Source organism: Sphaerodactylus townsendi, linkage group LG04, assembly GCF_021028975.2.
Source record: "Sphaerodactylus townsendi isolate TG3544 linkage group LG04, MPM_Stown_v2.3, whole genome shotgun sequence".
Taxonomy (NCBI): domain Eukaryota; kingdom Metazoa; phylum Chordata; class Lepidosauria; order Squamata; family Sphaerodactylidae; genus Sphaerodactylus; species Sphaerodactylus townsendi.
In genome coordinates, this window is record NC_059428.1 from 152,215,211 (window position 1) to 152,233,337 (window position 18,127).

The 18,127-nt window shown below is 50.4% G+C and overlaps 2 protein-coding genes across 3 annotated transcripts in view; one reads left to right on the forward strand and one right to left on the reverse strand.

Annotated features, from left to right (window-relative positions):
- Positions 1 to 1,020: 1,020 nt before the first annotated feature.
- Positions 1,021 to 15,814, forward strand: NLRC3 (NLR family CARD domain containing 3). The gene is made up of 16 exons (XM_048492501.1): positions 1,021 to 2,768; positions 3,115 to 3,201; positions 3,694 to 3,777; positions 4,108 to 4,191; positions 5,026 to 5,109; positions 6,782 to 6,865; positions 7,589 to 7,672; positions 8,285 to 8,368; positions 10,640 to 10,723; positions 11,054 to 11,137; positions 11,487 to 11,570; positions 12,690 to 12,773; positions 13,539 to 13,622; positions 13,846 to 13,929; positions 14,487 to 14,570; positions 15,419 to 15,814. Exons 1-16 carry the CDS (start codon positions 1,030 to 1,032, stop codon positions 15,507 to 15,509), a joined length of 3,009 nt encoding a protein of 1,002 aa, XP_048348458.1. The 5' UTR covers positions 1,021 to 1,029; the 3' UTR covers positions 15,510 to 15,814.
- The window catches only part of CLUAP1 (clusterin associated protein 1), a 50,383-nt gene continuing 48,062 nt past the window's right edge, over positions 15,807 to 18,127 (reverse strand). For both annotated transcript variants that reach the window (XM_048492503.1, XM_048492502.1), the window contains one exon: positions 15,807 to 17,069. In XM_048492503.1, the coding sequence (XP_048348460.1) occupies positions 16,920 to 17,069 (150 nt within the window). In that variant the 3' untranslated portion in view covers positions 15,807 to 16,919. The remainder of the gene's footprint in view (positions 17,070 to 18,127) is intronic.

Here is an 18,127-nt window from a genome sequence, read left to right on the forward strand (position 1 = left end):
AGATGTTGTATGCATGTGTGTTCGTGGAGGAGGCAGTCCTATAGGTTTTGCTAGGACACAGATCATGCTTCCTTGACTCCTCTGCACAAGTCAGGAGGACTTCAACTTTCAGTCCAGATACAAGGAACCATGTAGCTAATTCCCAGTATCCAAAGGGAGGGGGGAGGGGCTCTATTATCATTTTTATCTCTCCTTTCCTCCAAGGAGGTCAGGGAAGTGTGGCTTTCTACACTTCTGTTTTGGCAACAGGCCTGCTAGGTAGGTTAGGCCACGAGATGGCAATTGGGCTGAGGTAACCTGATAAAGCTTCACTACAGAGCGGGGAGCGGAACCTGGGCTGTACTGCAAAGTTATATTGAAACCAAGAGGTTTTTCAAAACTGGTTTGGGGAGAGACGTTTACTTTGTCGCTGGAAGGAAAGAGAGAGAGACAAAAATCTCATAATTTGCATGCACAGGTCCTGTGGTATGCTTAAGTACCCCGAAAATAAGACAATATTAATTTTTGCTCCAAAAGATGCGTTAGGTCTTATTTTCACAGGATGTCTTATTTTCCCCCCATGATTTTGCACCCCTCCCCCCATGACCAGATCAGCTGCGCCAGGAAATCTGTAACTAGGGCTTATTTTTGAAGTAGGGCTTATATTTCAAGCATCCTCCAAAAATCCTGAAAAATCATGCTAGGGCTTATTTTCAGGATAGGTCTTATTTTCTGGGGGAAAAGGGTAGCTCCTGGGATTCTGGGGTAGGGACAGGCTAGGGCAGCTGTTCTTAACCTGTGGGTCACGACCCCTTTGGGGGTCAAACGACCCTTTCACAGGGGTCACCTAAGACTCTCTGCATCAGTGTTCTCCATCTGTAAAATGGATAAATGTTAGGGTTGGGGGTCACCACAACATGAGGAACTGTATTAAAGGGTTGCGGCATTAGGAAGGTTGAGAACCACTGGGCTAGGGGAATACCATTTCTAGCATTTATACACAAGGTGGTTACTTCCGTTCTTCCACTGATTTCTCTCTGTGCAGAGCCAATGGTGCCAAAGTACATGGAGACTCTTCAAACCTGGTGCAGCACTAATCTGGATCTTGGTCCCTCGGAGAGACTGGCCAACCTTCTACTGGTGGAAGGCCTGACAGATCTCCAGCAAAGGCAACATGATTTTGTCCAGATCGAAGTCACCCATGAGGCCAGGCACATCTTCAAGAAGATCCCACTGGAGAAACTCTTCCTGCCTTTGTCCAAATTCAGCATCCCTCCACGCATCTTGGTGACCGCTGGAGTTGCTGGCATCGGCAAGAGTACCCTGGTCAAGCTGTTCGTCCACACTTGGGCCAAGGGAGAGATAGGTAAGGACTTTGAATTCGTGCTTCCTCTGACCTTCCGAGAACTGAACACTTACGACAGGCTTTCGGCAGAGAGGCTGATCCGGCTGGCCTCCCCCTACATAACTGAATCGAGCTTTCTCTCAGTGGCGGCTTCCAGGACCCTCCTTATTCTGGATGGTTTGGATGAATTCAAGACACCGCTGGATTTTTCAGACACCATCATTTGTACGGACCTCCTAAAGGAGATCCAAGTGGACTGCTTGATCACCAACATCATCAGAGGCCACCTCCTGCGAGGCGTTTGCGTGTGGATCACCTCTCGGCCTACCGCAGCCAGCCAGATCCCAGGCGGACTGGTGGACCGGATGACCGAAATCCAAGGGTTTGGAGATGCAGAGATCCAAGACTTCCTGGATCGCCTGTTTGTTGACAACCGCAGCCTATCTGACAGCGTGAGGGATCATCTCAAGACCAACAAATCCTTGTACACCCTCTGTGCCGTGCCGTCTTTTTGCTGCGTTTGCGGCACTTCCGTGGGCTACGTTCTAAAGGGCACCGACCGCTCTCCGGATGCATTGGCGCTTCCTAAGACACTGTCCGAAATATATTCCCATTACTTCAAAATGGTATTGTGCGGCGATGGGCAAGACAAGCAGAAGGAGACCCCCAGGATAGAACAGGCGGTGAACAATAACAGTAAGAAAACAATGAACTGCCTGGGGAGGCTGGCGTTCTACAGTCTGATCAAGAGGAAGCATGTCTTCTACGAACAGGACATGAAAACGTATGGGGTGGACCTCTCCTCTCTCCACATCAGCTTGTGCAACAGGCTGCTCCTTAAGGAAGAGACGCCCTTGTCCTCCATGTATTATTTCCCCCATTTGACGTTCCAGGAATTCCTGGCGGCCACCTATTACTATGCCTCAGCCAAACGGGCCCTGTTTGACCTCTTCGTCGAGAGCGGCATGTCTTGGCCCAAACTGGGCTTCCTCAACCACTTCAAGAACGCCGTCCACAGGTCCCTGCAGTCTGAGGACGGGCACTTGGACATCTTTGTGCGGTTCCTCGCCGGCCTCCTCTCCCCGCAAGTGAACAAAGTGCTGTCTGATTGGCTACTGGTGAAGGACGAGCATCAGGGCTACCAGAGCCAGGTGGCTGGCGTGCTTCAGGGCCTCCTGGCTGTGGATCAAGCTGTCTCCTGCAGGACCGTGAACCTTGTGCGGTGCTTGCATGAGATCCAAAAGGTGGAAATGGCCGGCCACCTAGAGGAAGCTTTGAAAAACGAGAGCCTGGCTGGGAAGTTAACACCCGCCAACTGCTCCGTCTTGGCTTATCTCCTGCAGACTTCTGAGGCCTGCAGCGAAGAGGCCAATCTGTCCAGCTGCCTCAATTATCAAACCTTCCAAAGCCTTCTGTCTCAGCTCCTTTACTGCAGTAATCTCAGGTAGGTTTTGTCAGTCTGTGGCTCAGTGGACTCTGTTTTGCACAGAAAAGGTCCCAGGTTCATTCTCCAGCACCTCCTCTTAAAAGGAAGTGATGGGAGAGACCTTTATGCCCTGTTGCTAGACCTCCAGAGGAACTGGATGGTCACTGGGGAGTGGTATTTCCCCCCCTATACATTTAACTGAAGATACCAGGGATCCACCATAGATCTCAGTAGGAGGTCTTCTCAGCCCTGCTAAGATCCACTGAACTGGAAAGGGACCTCCTTGTTCTCCTGGACAAGCTGGTAAGACCTAATTCTCCCTTCTTGCATCAACTAAGAACACCAACTTGTCACTTCCGCTCAGGTTGGACAACAACCAGTTTAAAGACGGCGCCATGGATCTGCTTGCCAGCGTTCTGAGCGGAAAAGACTGCCAGATTCAGAAGATCAGGTGATGTGATGGGTGATCACCAGGTGGACTTACTGAACGGCATATAATCTGTTCACACTCAATTTGCTTAGCCTACTGCTAGTTCTCTGGCCGGGCCACCCAGCTGGCTGCCTGAAGTAACCAAAAGTAGAAAGCAGTACATTGCTGGCATGAGAAAGAGTTGAGAGCCAACGTGGTGTAGTGGTTAAGAGTTGAGAGCCAGCGTGGTGTAGTGGTTAAGAGCAGGTGCACTCTAATCTGGGGAACTAGGTTTGATCCCCCGCTCTGCTGTGGAGGCTTATTTGGTGAACCAGATTAGCTTATGTATTCCAACACATGCCAGCTGGGTGACCTTGGGCTAGTCACAGTTCTTCGGAGTTCTCTCAGCATCACTTACCTCACAGAGTGTTTGTTGTGGGAGGGAGAGAAGGGAAAGGAGATTGTAAGCCCCTTTGAGTCTCCTTACAGGAGAGAAAGGGAGGGATATAAATCCAAACTCTTCTTCTTCATCAGCTTGGCAGAAAACCAGATTGGCAACAAAGGCACCAAAGCGCTGGCAAGATCATTGATGGTCAACAGGAGTCTCCTGGCACTGGAGTAAGTTTCCACACTTCACATTCCTGCTTGGGCTAGTCACAGTTCTTGGGAACTCTCTCAGCCCCACCTACCCCACAAGGGGTCTGTTGTGGGGAGGAAAAGGGAAAGGAGCTTGTAAGCCACCTTGAGTCTCCTTGCAGGGATATAAATCCAAACTGTTCTTCTTCTTCCTCTACCTCTTGGAGACATACAAGCCAGCAGATGGCCTCTTTGTAAAACAGAGTGTACAGAAGCAAAGCCAGGGGGTTACTTTTAAGAGGAATTTTGTGTCTGTTTCGATGCATGTGTTCATGCCAGCCTTCTTCCTTTTCCTCCTTTCTGCCGGCACAGTCTTCGGAGCAATTCCATTGGCCCCCAAGGAGCAAAGGCACTTGCTGATTCATTGAAAATCAATCAATGTTTGCTTTCTCTAAAGTAAGTGGGCCTTGCTGTCATTTCGTGGTCTCTGAAAGCCGGTGCTAGGCAGTAGTAATTGAAACCGGGCAACCTGGGTTCCAATCCCAGCTGTACCATGGACCTTGCTGGCTGATCTTGGACCACTCACTCCCTTTCAGTCTGTACTACCTTACAGGGGAGTGCCATGGTGAGGTATAAAGTACAGGACAGGTGCATTATGCCACCCTGAGTTACTGGGAGGAGGGTTAGAATAAGGATAGATGGATTAACCCAACAAAGAATGCAATTTTGGACAAGGTGGAATGTTGAAACACCATTCTGTCATCTGAGAATCTGCTTTCTTAGCCAATAGGGGCCTTTAACAGGAATGATGAGTTTAATAGGAAGTTCATTCAGTGATCTGGGTGAGGGTGGTGGTACCTGGAAGCAAAATGCTGGTCTGTTGTGGGAAGGAGGAGGGGACAGGAAATGTAGTTCAGTCCTCCTTTGGATTCTCTCAGCAAAGTCCAGGTGAAGGGGTCATGTGTTCTCTCACCCAGAAAACTCACTGCTCATGAAACAGGTAGCCTGTTGAAGAGAAGGCTAGGCTGCCTTCCTTCCTCATGAGCTCGTCCTGCAAGCGCAAATGAACTGGTGATTTGGGGGAGAATTCAAACTCCAGGGAGGGCAAAGAAGGTGATAAAACTGGGCCAGGAAGCAGCCGCTGCTAAGGGGTGTGGCGGGACCGTGTCCAAACAGTGCAAACGTTGGCAGAGTGGACAAGTATATTTTGGATGGCCTCAATCAGTAGCCAGGTTTGGCCTCTCTGCAGTCCTGTGTGACTCCTTTATGACGTGAGTGGCTTTCTTACAGCCTCCAGAACAATGCAATCAAGGAAGACGGCACAAAATCTCTGGCTGAGGCCCTCGTCAACAACCATACGCTGATGACTTTGCAGTTGAGTGGCTTTCTGAGCTCTGCTTGTATCCTTCGTCCCACCTGTTCCTTCCATGCTGGCCCACACAGCTGGCTGCAAAGGGCTGGGGCGGGGGGGGGGGGGGCGTCTGCCCTCTCATTCTATGGCTGCACCAGTTCTAGCTGACCCAACTGGCCTTTGCTGCAATTGAATTATTAGGATTCTTAACTGCCTAACAGACAGCAACGGCGGTCCAACTGTTCTTGGATTTTTTTTGTTCTGGCTGCGGGGGTGGGTTGGGAGGAGGTTTGCAGATTTCAACGTTGTCCTACATTACCTAAAAAAAGCAAACGTTGTACTCCGAGCAAGCATCCTTGTGGTTTGTAGGGACTTTCCCCAGACCATCAGCCCTCTGCCTACAGCCCTCTGAGCCACCCAGAGTCACCATTTCATTCTGCAGATTTTCTTAACTGGCAGCCAATACTTTCCTGCTGAGTTCAGTGTCTGTCTGTTTTAACATCTCCTTTGCTCTCTGACATGCGTGACTTCTGTTTCCAGCGGATTGAAACTCATGCTCTGGTTTTCAGACAAATCTTCCCGCCCCCTTCCTGTCTGTCTGAATTATTTTTTTCTTATGATTTAGCAAAGTCCACGGACAGTGGAACAAACAAGTCGGGGGACCCTATGTGCAAAGACAGAGTGGAAGAGACTGTTACAGATACTGCAGACTGCCAAAAAAATTCTTTCTAGATCAAATCAAGCCTGAACTGTCCCTAGAAGCTAAAATGACTAAATTGAGCCTGTTGTACTTTGGCCATAGAATGAGTAGACAAGAGTCACTAGGAAAGGCAATAATGCTAGTAAAGGTTGTAGGAAGCAGGAAAGGGGGAGATCGACTCTATAAAGGAAGCTGCAGACCTCAGTTTGCAAGACCTGAGTGAAGCCATTAACAATAGGACATTTTGGAGGACATTGTTTCCTAAGGTTGCCATGCATTAGAAGTGACTTGACAGTGCTTAACATGCACACATGTGCAACACTGGAAAGGTTGTACAGGAATGAGTTGGGTGGCGCTGTTACCATCAAAAAGCATCTCTGGTGGCAAAGAGGATGATCTGCATCAGACTGCCAACGGTGGGAAAATTCCTGCAACTAAAACGATTGAATCAGTGTGAGAAATTCTAGTTCAGTCAAATTCTGGTTAGATTAATGTATTGTCGAAGGCTTTCAAGGGCAGATTCAACTGGTTGTGGTGGGTTTTCTGGGCTGTGTGGCCGTGGTCTGGTAGATCTTGTTCCCAACGTTTCACCTGCATCTGTGGCTGGCATCTTCAGAGGTGTATCACAGAGGGAAGTCTGACTAGACACAGTGTGTAACAGACTTCCCTCTGTGATACTCCTCTGAAGGTGCCAGCCACAGATGCAGGCGAAACGTTAGGAACAAGATCGACCAGACCACTGCCACACAGCCCTGAAAACCCACCACAATCTGGTTAGATTAGTTCCCACTGCTGCCAAAAGTCTGGCCAGAGATAAAGTAGTTCCGAGTGTCAGCTAGCAGGGGTGACACAGAGACCAGGGAAAATATCGGGGACTATCACTGATTGCATTCACAGATCTCTCAAAGGGGCAACCAGCACCCCATTAAAAGGGATGATTGTTTTGGCCTGGTGCTGAACTCTGTGCTTACATCCGGCCTCCTCTCTTTTTGCAGCCTCCAGAAGACCTGTGTTGGGCCCCAAGGTTCAAAGAGACTTTCAGAGGCGCTGAAGAAGAACTGGGGCCTCAAGGAGTTAATGTAAGGAAGGGCTGAGAAAGAAAGAGCAACCGGTATTCAGCAGCAGCTGCAAGCAGAGCAGGGACTGTGGGACTGGATCTTCCCGGCTCTTCCTCCCATTGCAACCCACACCTGCCCCTGGGCACAGTGCGATATCTGCAGTGAATTTGTGGAAATTGCCCCCAAACATTCCCCTCCCCTTTCGCCAGCAACTATCCATTCACCAGCAGAGAAGAACCCTGTCGTTTTGTCCAGTGGTGAAGTCAGAAAAGCTCTGTTTGTACACTTGTTGAAACTGCTTTCCTTCCAGGGCAGGTGCTTGCCCCAGTAGAGGAGGGAAAATTCAGTAAGACACCCCTTTCCCTCCTCTGCCACCAAGGCTAAGAAGCCCCCAGAAAGGGACAGTATCAATCAGGGAAATGTGACGACGGGGGGAGAACAAACGAAAAGCTCCCCAAGTACTGCAGCCCTGCTGCGAACAGCAACTGAGTTTCCAGTTTGGGGGCATCTTCGCACATTTATGGCTGCCTCTCAGATTGGGGGCACAAAACCTGATTTTAAGCTGCATTTCCCTATGGCGGGGCAGGCATGCAGATCCACAGGGCTCCCGTTTCACAGAAGAGGATCAACATGGAGAATAGTCACAGCAACCTTCCTCAGAAAGCCCTCCAACTCTGGTTCAGGATTAGATACTAAAACAATGGCTGTTTGGCATGTATTAATTCTCTTCTTTTTCCTGGCCAGAGTCTCCAGTAACTGCATTGGAGATGTGGGTGCGGCAGCCCTGGCAGAAGGACTGACAGGGAATCACACCCTTTTAACTCTGGAGTAAGTCGCTTTCCACCTCGGAGCTGTGTGGTTTGATTCCTCCTTGGGGAGGGTTTCTTGGAAAGGTTTTCCACAACTTCAGCCAGCACAACCATCTGGCTACAATACAGTATCACTCAGGAGACATATTAAATTGTCCTGGTAGCATAGCTTATATCCCCTGCTTTATGGACTCAGTGCAGAAGTTCAAAAGAGGAACTCTCTTACATTGGAACAGACAAAATTCCGCAACAAAGCGGTGCAAAGATGATGAGGAAAAGTAAAATTTCTATTTATTAAGATCTAGTGTGTGTGTGGGTGGTATGGTGGTTAGGGCACTAGGCTCAGACCCGAGGAGACCCTGATTTCATTCCCTGATGACTCCTGAAGGTTGCTGGGTGACCTTGTGGTAATCTGTCACTCTTGGCCATTTGGTCCACTACTGGCCTTCCCTTCACTGCTGCTGGTTCTCAGGGACAGAGACTTCTCAGAGGTGGCACCCAGGCCAAGCTTAAAGTGTATTTGGAAATGGGCTAGGAAGAAATCCTGACAGATGGATTGATAAATGGATCAATAGCCCAGCGTCTGCCAGCCTTCTGTACCTTTCATCCTTCTCCGCGATTGTTGTTTCAGTCTCCAGAGCAACTCGATCAGTGACGTGGGGGTGACTGCGCTCACACGTGCCCTTTGCTCCAACCGAGGGCTCATCAGTCTCACGTGAGTCCTAACCTCAGCATTTCCCTCCTCTTAACTCCTATTGTCCATTGAGCTTAACCAGTGGTGGGATCCAAAAATTTTAACAGGTTCCGATGGTAGTGGGACTCAAACAGTGGCGCCGCCGCACACACGCACCTCCAGTCCCTACTGGGCAGGAAGGCTGCTTTAGTAACCCCTTCTCGGCACTCAGAAAAAATTAGTAACCACATCTAGAGAAGTGGTGAGAACTGGTTGGATCCCACCTCTGAGCTTAACCTGCTGAAATGGTTTGGAGGCTTAGCAAGGGCAGCAAGCTAGGCAGAGTGCCATGAATGCAGATTCTCATTGGCAGTGCATCCTTGCATAATAAAGCACATGCAGATGTGGAATACTGATGGGGGAGAGAAAGAGCCTCCAAACAGCTGTTCAGAATTCCCTCTAGTTGTGGGGGAGGGGGAGATGTAGCATCATAGTGGCAGACATCTACCCATGGCTCTGCTTTTGTGCAGTAAAGGAGTGGGAAATCAGAGGAGGGACCCAGGACTAAAGAGCCTTGGACAGCTCAGCACACACTATCCAAAGATCCCACTAGTCTGCATTTTTTGTTCAGCGATGCTGAGCCTACAAAGTGCGGCTGAGTCTTCCAAGGCATGACAGCAAAATACCACCCAGAGCCAGCATGGTGTAGTGGGCAAAAGTGGACAACTCTAACCTGGAGAGCTGGGTTTGATTCCCCACTCCCCCACGTGAGTGGCAGACTCCAATCTGGTGAACCAGGTTTGCTTCCTCACTCCTACGCACGAAGCCTGCCGGGTGACCTTGGGCTAGTCACGGTTCTCTCAGAAATCTCTCAGCCCGACCTACCTCATAAGGCGTCTCTTGTGGGGAGAGGGAGGAAAGGAGTTTGTAAGCCGCTTTGAGACTCCTTAAAGGTAAAGAAAAGTGAGGGATAAATCCAAACTTCTTCTTCTTCTGGATGGGATGGGCCTCAAGGAAGTCTGATTGTGGCTTTGATCTACTCAGGCTGATTTTTCTTTTTTGTGTGACGTTCAGAAAACTAAAAGCGGCTTGAGCGGATCAGAGTCCTGCTGGCTATCTCCTGGCTACGGGGCCCTGGCAACAGGGAGGCTGTTTCTCTTGGAAAAGGGATTTTGTCAATTTTCAATTACCACTCCCCCCTAGTCCTGTTTGGCATCAGCCATTTCCCTTGAGTGTGGTTATTTCCTTCCTCGTAGATTAATCCCATCACCGAACCTGATATCATAATGCTACGCAGCTAATGAAATGAGGTTGCACAAGGACAAGGAGAGAGGGCACTCCACTCATCTGTTTATTTACTGAAGTATTCCAACCCCTCCTGTCCTCTTGGCTTGTGACAGGTTATAAATTATTCTGAATAGAAATCATTCCAAGCTTCAGTCTGAAAATGCAGCAAATAACCATCCTGAGCCATGAAGAAAGGTGGGATACAAATAGAAGAAGAATACTTGGGTTTTGAAACCCTGCTTCTCTCAACCAGAAGGAGTCTCAAAGCAGCTTACAAACTCCTTCCCGACCCCTCCCCACAACAGATACCTTGTAAGAGGGGCTGTTTTTGGAGAAAAATGTGATTAGAAGAGGAGTTTGGATTTATATCCCCCCTTTCTCTCCTGCAGGGGTAGGGAACCTGCGGCTCTCCAGATGTTCAGGAACTACAATTCCCATCAGCCCCTACCAGCATGGCCAATTGGCCATGCTGATAGAGGCTGATGGGAATTGTAGTTCCTGAACATCTGGAGAGCCGCAGGTTCCCTACCCCTGCGTCTCCTGTAAGGAGACTCAAAGGGGCTGACAATCTCCTTTCCCTTCCCCTCACAACAAACACCCTGTGAGGTGGGTGGGGTTGAGAGAGCTCCGAAGAGCGGTGACTAGCCCAAGGTCACCCAGCTGGCGTGTGTTGGAGTGCACAGGCTAATCTAGTTCCCCAGAAAAGCCTTTACAGCTCAAGTGGCAGAGCAGGGAATCAAACCTGGTTCTCCAGATTAGAGTGCACCTGCTCTTAACCACCATGCCACTGCTGCTCCTGTGGGGCCCCAGTCAATGCCCACAGGGCTCCAGTCAATGTTCACTGGCCCGGATGAACTGGATTGGGCCGTGGGGTCTGTATATCGTCTCCAGCAGGGCCTTTTCCCCATGGAAGTGCCTTTCAAAAGGCTTCTCCCTCTGTACTGCTTTATCAGTGGAGACCACGTAACACAAGTGCCGCATTTGGAAGACATCGTGATGGCGGTACCTTTCTGCTTATTCTTTCAGCCTCCGGGAAAACTCCATCAGCAAGGAGGGAGCGAGCGAGATCGCCCGGGCGCTGCGAGCAAACCGAACGCTGAGAAATTTGGAGTGAGTCGCTTGGTCTCGTTTGTAAACTTTTTGGCCATCTTAAAGAAGCATAAAGACATGCCACCTGCTTATGCACTTAAATTTGGCGATTGGAAGGCAACAGTAAAAGGGGAGGATTTCTGAGTGAGGCACCAGGGGATGAGTGGCAAAGAACGGCAAGGGTAGGAGAGGGCATTTTGGCAGCTCAGGATGGCTTGTGGAGAAAACTCTTGCAGGACCTAGAGGCAAGAGGAGCAGAGGTAGAAGCCCATCTGTTCCCTGTGAAATCAGAGCTAGACTGTGCCCCGGGCTGTGTTGCTGAAGCCCCCTTCCTCTGTGCTCCACTTCCAGCTTGGCTGCCAACCTTCTGCATGACGAAGGCGCCCAGGCCATAGCGCTGGCGCTGAAGGAGAACCAGGCACTCGCTTCCCTGCAGTAAGTTTCGGGGCTTGGAGGGGCCGCATCACTTGGGCGTGGGTTCTTGTTATGTGTTTCGTAGCTCCGCCGGAGGGTCCAGCCCCGGTGTTTTGCTGAGGGGAAAGTGATGTTGTGCAGCCATACGAGGCAGCTCACCAGGACTTGGGGGGTGGGCTCTGATTGACTGCAAAAAGAAGAGGTAAAGTGTGTCTCTGTGATGTTCATCCTTTTGGGTTTGCGCTCCAAAGCCATCTCAGGCCAAACGTGACTTGGCCACAGGGTGCAGCCTCCATGCCAAAACCAGACCTCAGGAGAACCTGTGCCCCATGAGGGTTCTCACGCCTCCGCTCTGTTCCTTTCCCTCCAGCTTGCAGTGGAACTTCCTTCAATCCCAAGCTGCCAAGGCCCTCGGTCAAGCCCTGAAATACAACCAGAGCCTCACCACCCTGGAGTAAGTCCGCCCGCGTCTCTTTCTCCCGCTCTGCCCTTCCTGGTGCAAATCCTTTCATCCCAAAGGAGAAGGAACATTTCCACTCTTTTTGGATGTAGATACCTCTCTTCTCCTCCACCATAAGACAGGTGGGATGAAAGGCCTGGGGGCTCAGACGAAACATCTGTCTAGTCCAGCAGCAGAAAGATTCCTGTGGCATCCTTCCTGCTGGGGCATCTGGGATATTCTTTCTTTACAAGTGGCAGCATCAGTGTTTTACAATCAGAGTGTTTTTGAATGGGCAATAGTTGGAAACAGTTTGTGCTTTTTAGAACAACAATAACCAGAGTGGCTTGATAATACTCCCCTCCACCCCACCCACCTCTACCACCTCCCAAATGACTAGGACATCACAGGGAGTCTACAGCATCAGGCTGTCCGCAAGACTGTAAAAACAGTGACTAACGCAAGTTTCCGGGCGCAAAATAATGATGTTATTTGTAAGAGTGACTCAGACGGTGTCCATGAAGTGCTCTGAAACGCCAGAATTGTTCTGCATGAATGCTTATCATGATTAGCCTTGCAAGGGCGAAGGAGAAGGTACAAGAGACCCACTCCTTGACAGGCAAAGGACAAACGAGCTTTCAGCCCATGTAGCTATGATGGCTTCTAGCCAAGCACTCCCAGCCACAAAGAGTTGCTGGGAAACGTTGCTTCGGTTATTGTGATGAAGAACTCGGATGATGATCCGGGGTGGGGGGAGTTGTTACATTGACACTGGCTTCCGACAAGCTTTTAAGGCACGTTCAGGTGACACAAACAAAGACTGAGCACTGCTGAGGGCCAGACAGGTGGAATTGTCGGCATCTGGATTGCAGAAGGAACTCTCCCTGCGAGCAAAAAAAGTGGAGTTGATTGGACTAAAAGCTTTCCCCCTGATGGGCTAGTTTTCCCATTGCAGGGAATTTTATTTATTTATTGGCCATCCAGGGGAAGCATTCCAGGCTGAAGTACTGCAGCCAGTGAGCCCATGTCCAGAGGGCCTTCTTGTCCACTCAGATACTGGGCTCTCAGCTCTGCACCCTGGCAAGAGTAGCTTTTTCTTCCTGGTTTGAGGCATCACGCTCGCTGTGTTTTCAGCTTGCAGGAGAACGCCATTGGAGACGAGGGTCTGGCAGCCCTGGCCTCTGCCCTGAAGGTGAACTCCACTCTCACTGCCCTCTAGTAAGTGGTCCTGTGGGGGGCGGGGTGGAGAGAGAACTGAAGCTTGGATAAAAGGGATGGGGGGGGGGGGGGGAAGTGCCTCCACAGCACATCAAAGAGTTGGCATGTAGACAGGGAGCTGGGGAGGGGGGAGGAGAGGACTCACACATCCTAGTCATGTCACAAAGCAGAAAGAAGGGCCTGCCTGCCTGATCCCCTGAATAGTGGATGTCGGCGGTCTTCAGTCCCTGGACCATCAGGTGTGTCATGAACTCCTCCGGGGCCACCACTGGAGTCTGGGGCTATGTCTATTTTTGTACAGGTACTTAGAGGAACAGCCACTGTTGGCCCTCCTGGCTCAAGGGAGAGGCTCAGGATTGCATTGGGGGAGCCTTCTTGCAGCAGGGAGCAGCAGTGGCATAGTGGCTAAGAGCAGGTGAACTCTGATCTGGAGGAACCAGATTTGATTCCCAGCTCTGCCGCTTAAGTTGTGGAGGCTTATCTGGGGAATTCAGATTAGCCTGTGCACTCCCACCCACGCCAGCTGGGTGACCTTGAGCTCTCTCAGCCCCACCCACCTCACTGTGTGTTTGTTGTGGGGGGGGGGAAGGGCAAGGAGATCGTAAGCCCCTTTGAGTCTCCTACAGGAGAGAAAGGGGGAATACAAATTCAAACTCTTCTTCTTCTCCCCCGCTCCAAACATTAGAATTACAACTTGCTTAGTTTTAGAACCCAGCACAACTAGCCTGACGGGAATTGCTCTAAACGTATCCTCTTTTGTGGAAGTCTCCAGGTGGCCATGGTTGGCAACAGCGGGGCCAAGGCCCTAGCCGGGGCCTTGGCGACGAACCAGAGCCTCGCCACCTTAGAGTGAGTGTTCCTGCAACCCCCCACCCTTGGAAGGCCCACCTTGACACACCCTAAGGGTTTATCAGCTGCCATCTTGGCGCGTGCGGGCGCGTGCGAAAGCTGGGATTGCCTGCAGTTGGTGGGTGTGGCGGCTCTGATGCAGGCCACTGTGCCATTTCGTCTCTGGGGCAGGGCAGGACCTTGGCAGAGGGCTGGTCGCCATTTCTACGCTGTCTTGTTTCAGCTTGAGAGGAAACGCCATCGGGGTGGAAGGAGCCAAGGCAATGGCCAGTGCCTTGAAACTGAACCGAGCCCTCCGCAGGCTGAAGTAAGTAAAGCACCAGAAAACTGTAGCTGTGAACGGGAACGGCCCGTCCTGCCAAATGCCAGGGCAGCTTTTGTGCTGCCCAGCGGTACCTAAGGGACAGGACCAGATGGCTGTTGGCTTACTCTCCGGCCCTGGGACCGAGGCAGCTTGGGTTAGAGCTGCAGGATATGGTTTTGGAGTTATGCTTGTTTCTTGGGCCAGACTGCGAGTTTGGCAGCGGGCTGGGCAGAGGCGAGCTGCAAGTGACTTTTGCTTGCAGGGGGGCGGGTTGATGTCACAGCTGCTCGGCAGACTGGCACCTCCATAAAGCAGCGCTTAGTCTGAGACCGCTCCAAGGCAGCCAAACAAAATCAGGAGGGGACCTGAAACTTCCTGCTGCCTGGAAATAACAGGTGTGAAAACTACAGGGGTGGGGGCAGGCAGGCTTTGGAAAGCTTACAGGCAGACTGACAGTTACACTGAACTGTTTCTGAAAACTTCTGACAGCTAACCAAACAAGGGCAGCTGCCGCGTGCATTGGATCATCACCTTGTACCTTTCCTTTTGCTCCTCCCCAGCCTCCAGGAGAATTCCCTCGGCTTGGACGGCGGCATCTGCATCGCCACTGCTCTGTCAGTCAGCCACGCCCTCACCTACATCAAGTAAGTGGCTCTTGTGAAAAGGTAGACACACTAGCCTAAGGCCACCTAGCAGGAATGTAGGAGTGTGGAAACACATCTGGTTCACCAGTTAAGCCTCCACCACAATCAAACCCAGTTCTCCAGATTTGAATCTGCCTGCTCTTAACCACTACACCACGCTGGCTGTCTTGCACAGGGCACTGGGCATTCCACACATAAGCCTTGTGTGTTGTCCAGATGCTGTCAAACTAAGCCCCTGACTCCTTACCTTGATTTTTAAAGAAGTTTTGAGCCTTCAAGATGAATGGCAACGGTGCTGAGCAGAGGACTCACACCAGTCGGAGGGAGCCACGCCTTGTACCTTCCCCAGTTTTTACCAAAAAGGAATCTGCAAATTCCGGGGAGAAACCTAAGGAAGGACGTGACAGTTGTCTGATTTCCAAAACAATCGCAAGGGGAGTTTAGGCAGTGTTTTTCTGCTTGGGCCTGAATAGCTGCAGTCTTCTGAACTTTGGTGCCAGACAGTTGGGATAAGGTAGGCTGCTATCAGTCCTAGCCAAAAAGGTTTTTTGTGGAAGGGGGAGAAAATGTCCAGTGCAAGGGCTGGGTGGTTTTGCAAGTTTGACAAAAAGTTCTCCATACTCCTTCCCTTTTGCAAACAGCTCTGTCCGTCTATCAACCTCAACCTACATCTCGGGGCCCTAGCTCGAGACGATGGCTGCTGTCATTCCAGTAAGCCCACAGGGAAAGCCTCTGGCCCGTATCTTTGTCCAACTTCTTCTCACAATGGGGTCATCTGCCAGTCAGGCTCTGAACAAAACTTATGTTGGCAATACTGAACTGAGACACTTTTCCTTCTCCTCTCCCAGCTTACAGGGCAACAACATTGGCGAGTCAGGAGCCAAGGTGATAGCCGACACCATTCGCGCCAACGCACCCGACTGCATAGTGGAGATCTAAGAAGGATGCTGCTGGAGGGCAGCCCGGGGCCCATTCAGTCCACACTGGCGGGGAGCTGGCCAAAGGAAAGACCCCAAACCCAGGACCGTACATCCTGGGAATTGAGCCTGGACTAGACACAGCTTGGGCTGTTCTCACTTGCATTTGGAGGTTCGCTGCTGCTGACAGAGGAGCTAGCCTGGTTCAGAGAGGGTCGGCGGATCTTGACAAGCAGCCCAAATGGTATTGTTTGGGGCTCCCCCCTTGGCTGACGGCTCAGGTCCAGCTACGAACAGATGCACCCACAAGAACACCAGATGGAGGAGAAAGGGTTTATTGGTGAAACAAAAGCGTCCAGCAGGACAGTCTGCTTTGCGGGTGTAAAGGGGCTGACAAACATTTCTGCTTTTCCTTGGAAAACAGTCCTACCTGGAGGCCTGTGCATGAGACGGATGCAGCTTGTGAGGGGTGACAGCAAAGGTTCAATCAAAACTGTTCAGTGCCAAAACACAAAAAGCAGTTTATTGGAACAGAAAGGGTGGGGGAGTGGGGTAGGGAAAACACAGGAGCCTTAACAGGAGCCAAAGAACACCTTAAACACTAACACAATTTATTCCAGCCTACATTTTGTGACTCAGAGCCCACTTCATCAGATGCGCCAGAGAGCAGGGCATGTATACAAGTTATTTATTCTTAGAGTTATTACCAAGTTGCACAATTACCCCAAAGCTCTTCTTGTGAATCTTGCTAATGAAAGCTTGTCTCAGAAAGATCGAACCGATTAAACCTGGCTTTAAGCTGATATAGACGGCCTCAGTGGTAAGTCTGTACTAAATGTTTTAAAGTAAGTGTTCTATTCCCCAAGGTGTTTGTTTATTCCAAGGCAATAAAGATTCCTCAATCTGCATTACCCTCAGCCTTGCTTAGGTAGCCGAAGGGCCAACATAGAGATTCAACAGAACTTAAACCTCCAGCGATTCCTACATGCCTGGCTCTGCAGCAAGATAAATTGCTGTCTTTTGCCCAGTAGAACAGAGCGCCAGTTGCTCAGGCTTCAGCCTTCTGCCGTGTAAATCAATTTATGAAAGTCCTACTGGGTTAACACATTTGCAAATATGGCTGGACCAAAAAGCCTCCAAGAATTTTGCTCATGGGAATGCACGGTGGAGGGTTTTAAGGCCTTTGGCACCAAGGAGCCCCACAACCCCTAACTTCGAGCCCCGCTCAACTGCTTTGGTTCTAACTTCTCTGGAAGCAGTTCAGAGACTGTGTGTGTTGATGACAGAATGATGGAGGTTAGCATCAAATGAACAATGAAGCCCAGTCTTCAGGAATAATCCACTGCCATGTGATGTCTCCCAGGGCAGCCTGTGCCATCTTCGAGGCTTCATGGGGGGAGACGGCATACCTGTTTCTTGGGGCAGGGGGAGGTCAAAAGTCATTATCGCTCTCCTCCAGTGGCTCCGGCTTCCTTGCCCTCCGGCTACTCTTGTTGGGAGAGATATCAATGCTGTCATCTTCCAGGTCCTCATCGTCTTCATCGTCGTCATCCAAATCTATTTCGCTGTCCTCTGAATCATCCTGTTAGAACATTTTTATTTTTAAAAAAGATCTGATACTTGACATTAGGAAGCTCCTTTTTAAAACCAAAAAGGAACGGTTTTGTGCAGACAGAAATTTGAACATACAAGGTCAAAATACCGAACTGCCTTTCTTAATATTTAATGCCCCCCAAAACCATCTGCTCACTTCCAAACCACAACAGTCTTGGCCTGCCCTAGCCTTTAAAAAAAGGGTCTTGTGCCCTATCTGGAAAATGCGGTGGCTCTTGGCTTTGACTGGTGGAATTTCCAAGATGGCAACATACTCTGAAAAGGCGCCTCTCTCTGGGCAACTACAAATACCTATGTAGCCAATGAGTCACTGGCTCCAATTGGCACACAACAGCCTACCAGCTGAGGGCAAAGCAGGATTCTTGGGTTGCCGATCAGTGCATGGGTGTAGTAGGATCTGCCTTGCCAGTATTCCAGGGTGCTGCTGATCACTGGATCACTGACAGGTTACTTGTGCATAGAAGCTCACCATGGTTTGGACTACCCTGAAATGGTTAGGGCAGGCTAAGCCAAGTCCCTTGAATTGCACTTGAGACAGTGCTGGAACCAGCACAACCTTCTGGGAGACTCTCCTCTGCCAACAAACCGCAAGTACCAAAGCGAATCTGTGGGCTTCTTTGGGCCCAGCGTCGTGTACCTGACCTTGTTCACTGAACAGCCTCTGCAGGGCAGGGGAGGGGTAGCTATAAAGGGAAAGGTGGTGTTGAGTGCCAGCGCTGCCTCCTGGAAAGAGGAACCCTTGCCCAATTCTGACTGGTGTCGCGCTACATCACAAACTAGGCCCTCAGCCAAGCAATTGGCTGTATTTCCTCACATTCCCACAAATAATCACTCCTCTGGAAAGGAGTCCAAACTGCCACTCTGTAACAGCGCCTTTGGCAGGGAGCAGTTATTCCACCGGCCTTGGCAAAAGACACCCGAGGGGTAGCTTATGCTGTAAACCAAACACTGATGCAAACAGACTGGAAGTGGTACAGAAAGTGCAAAGACCTAATGAGGCGTGAATCCATGTCCTTCCCTTGCCCA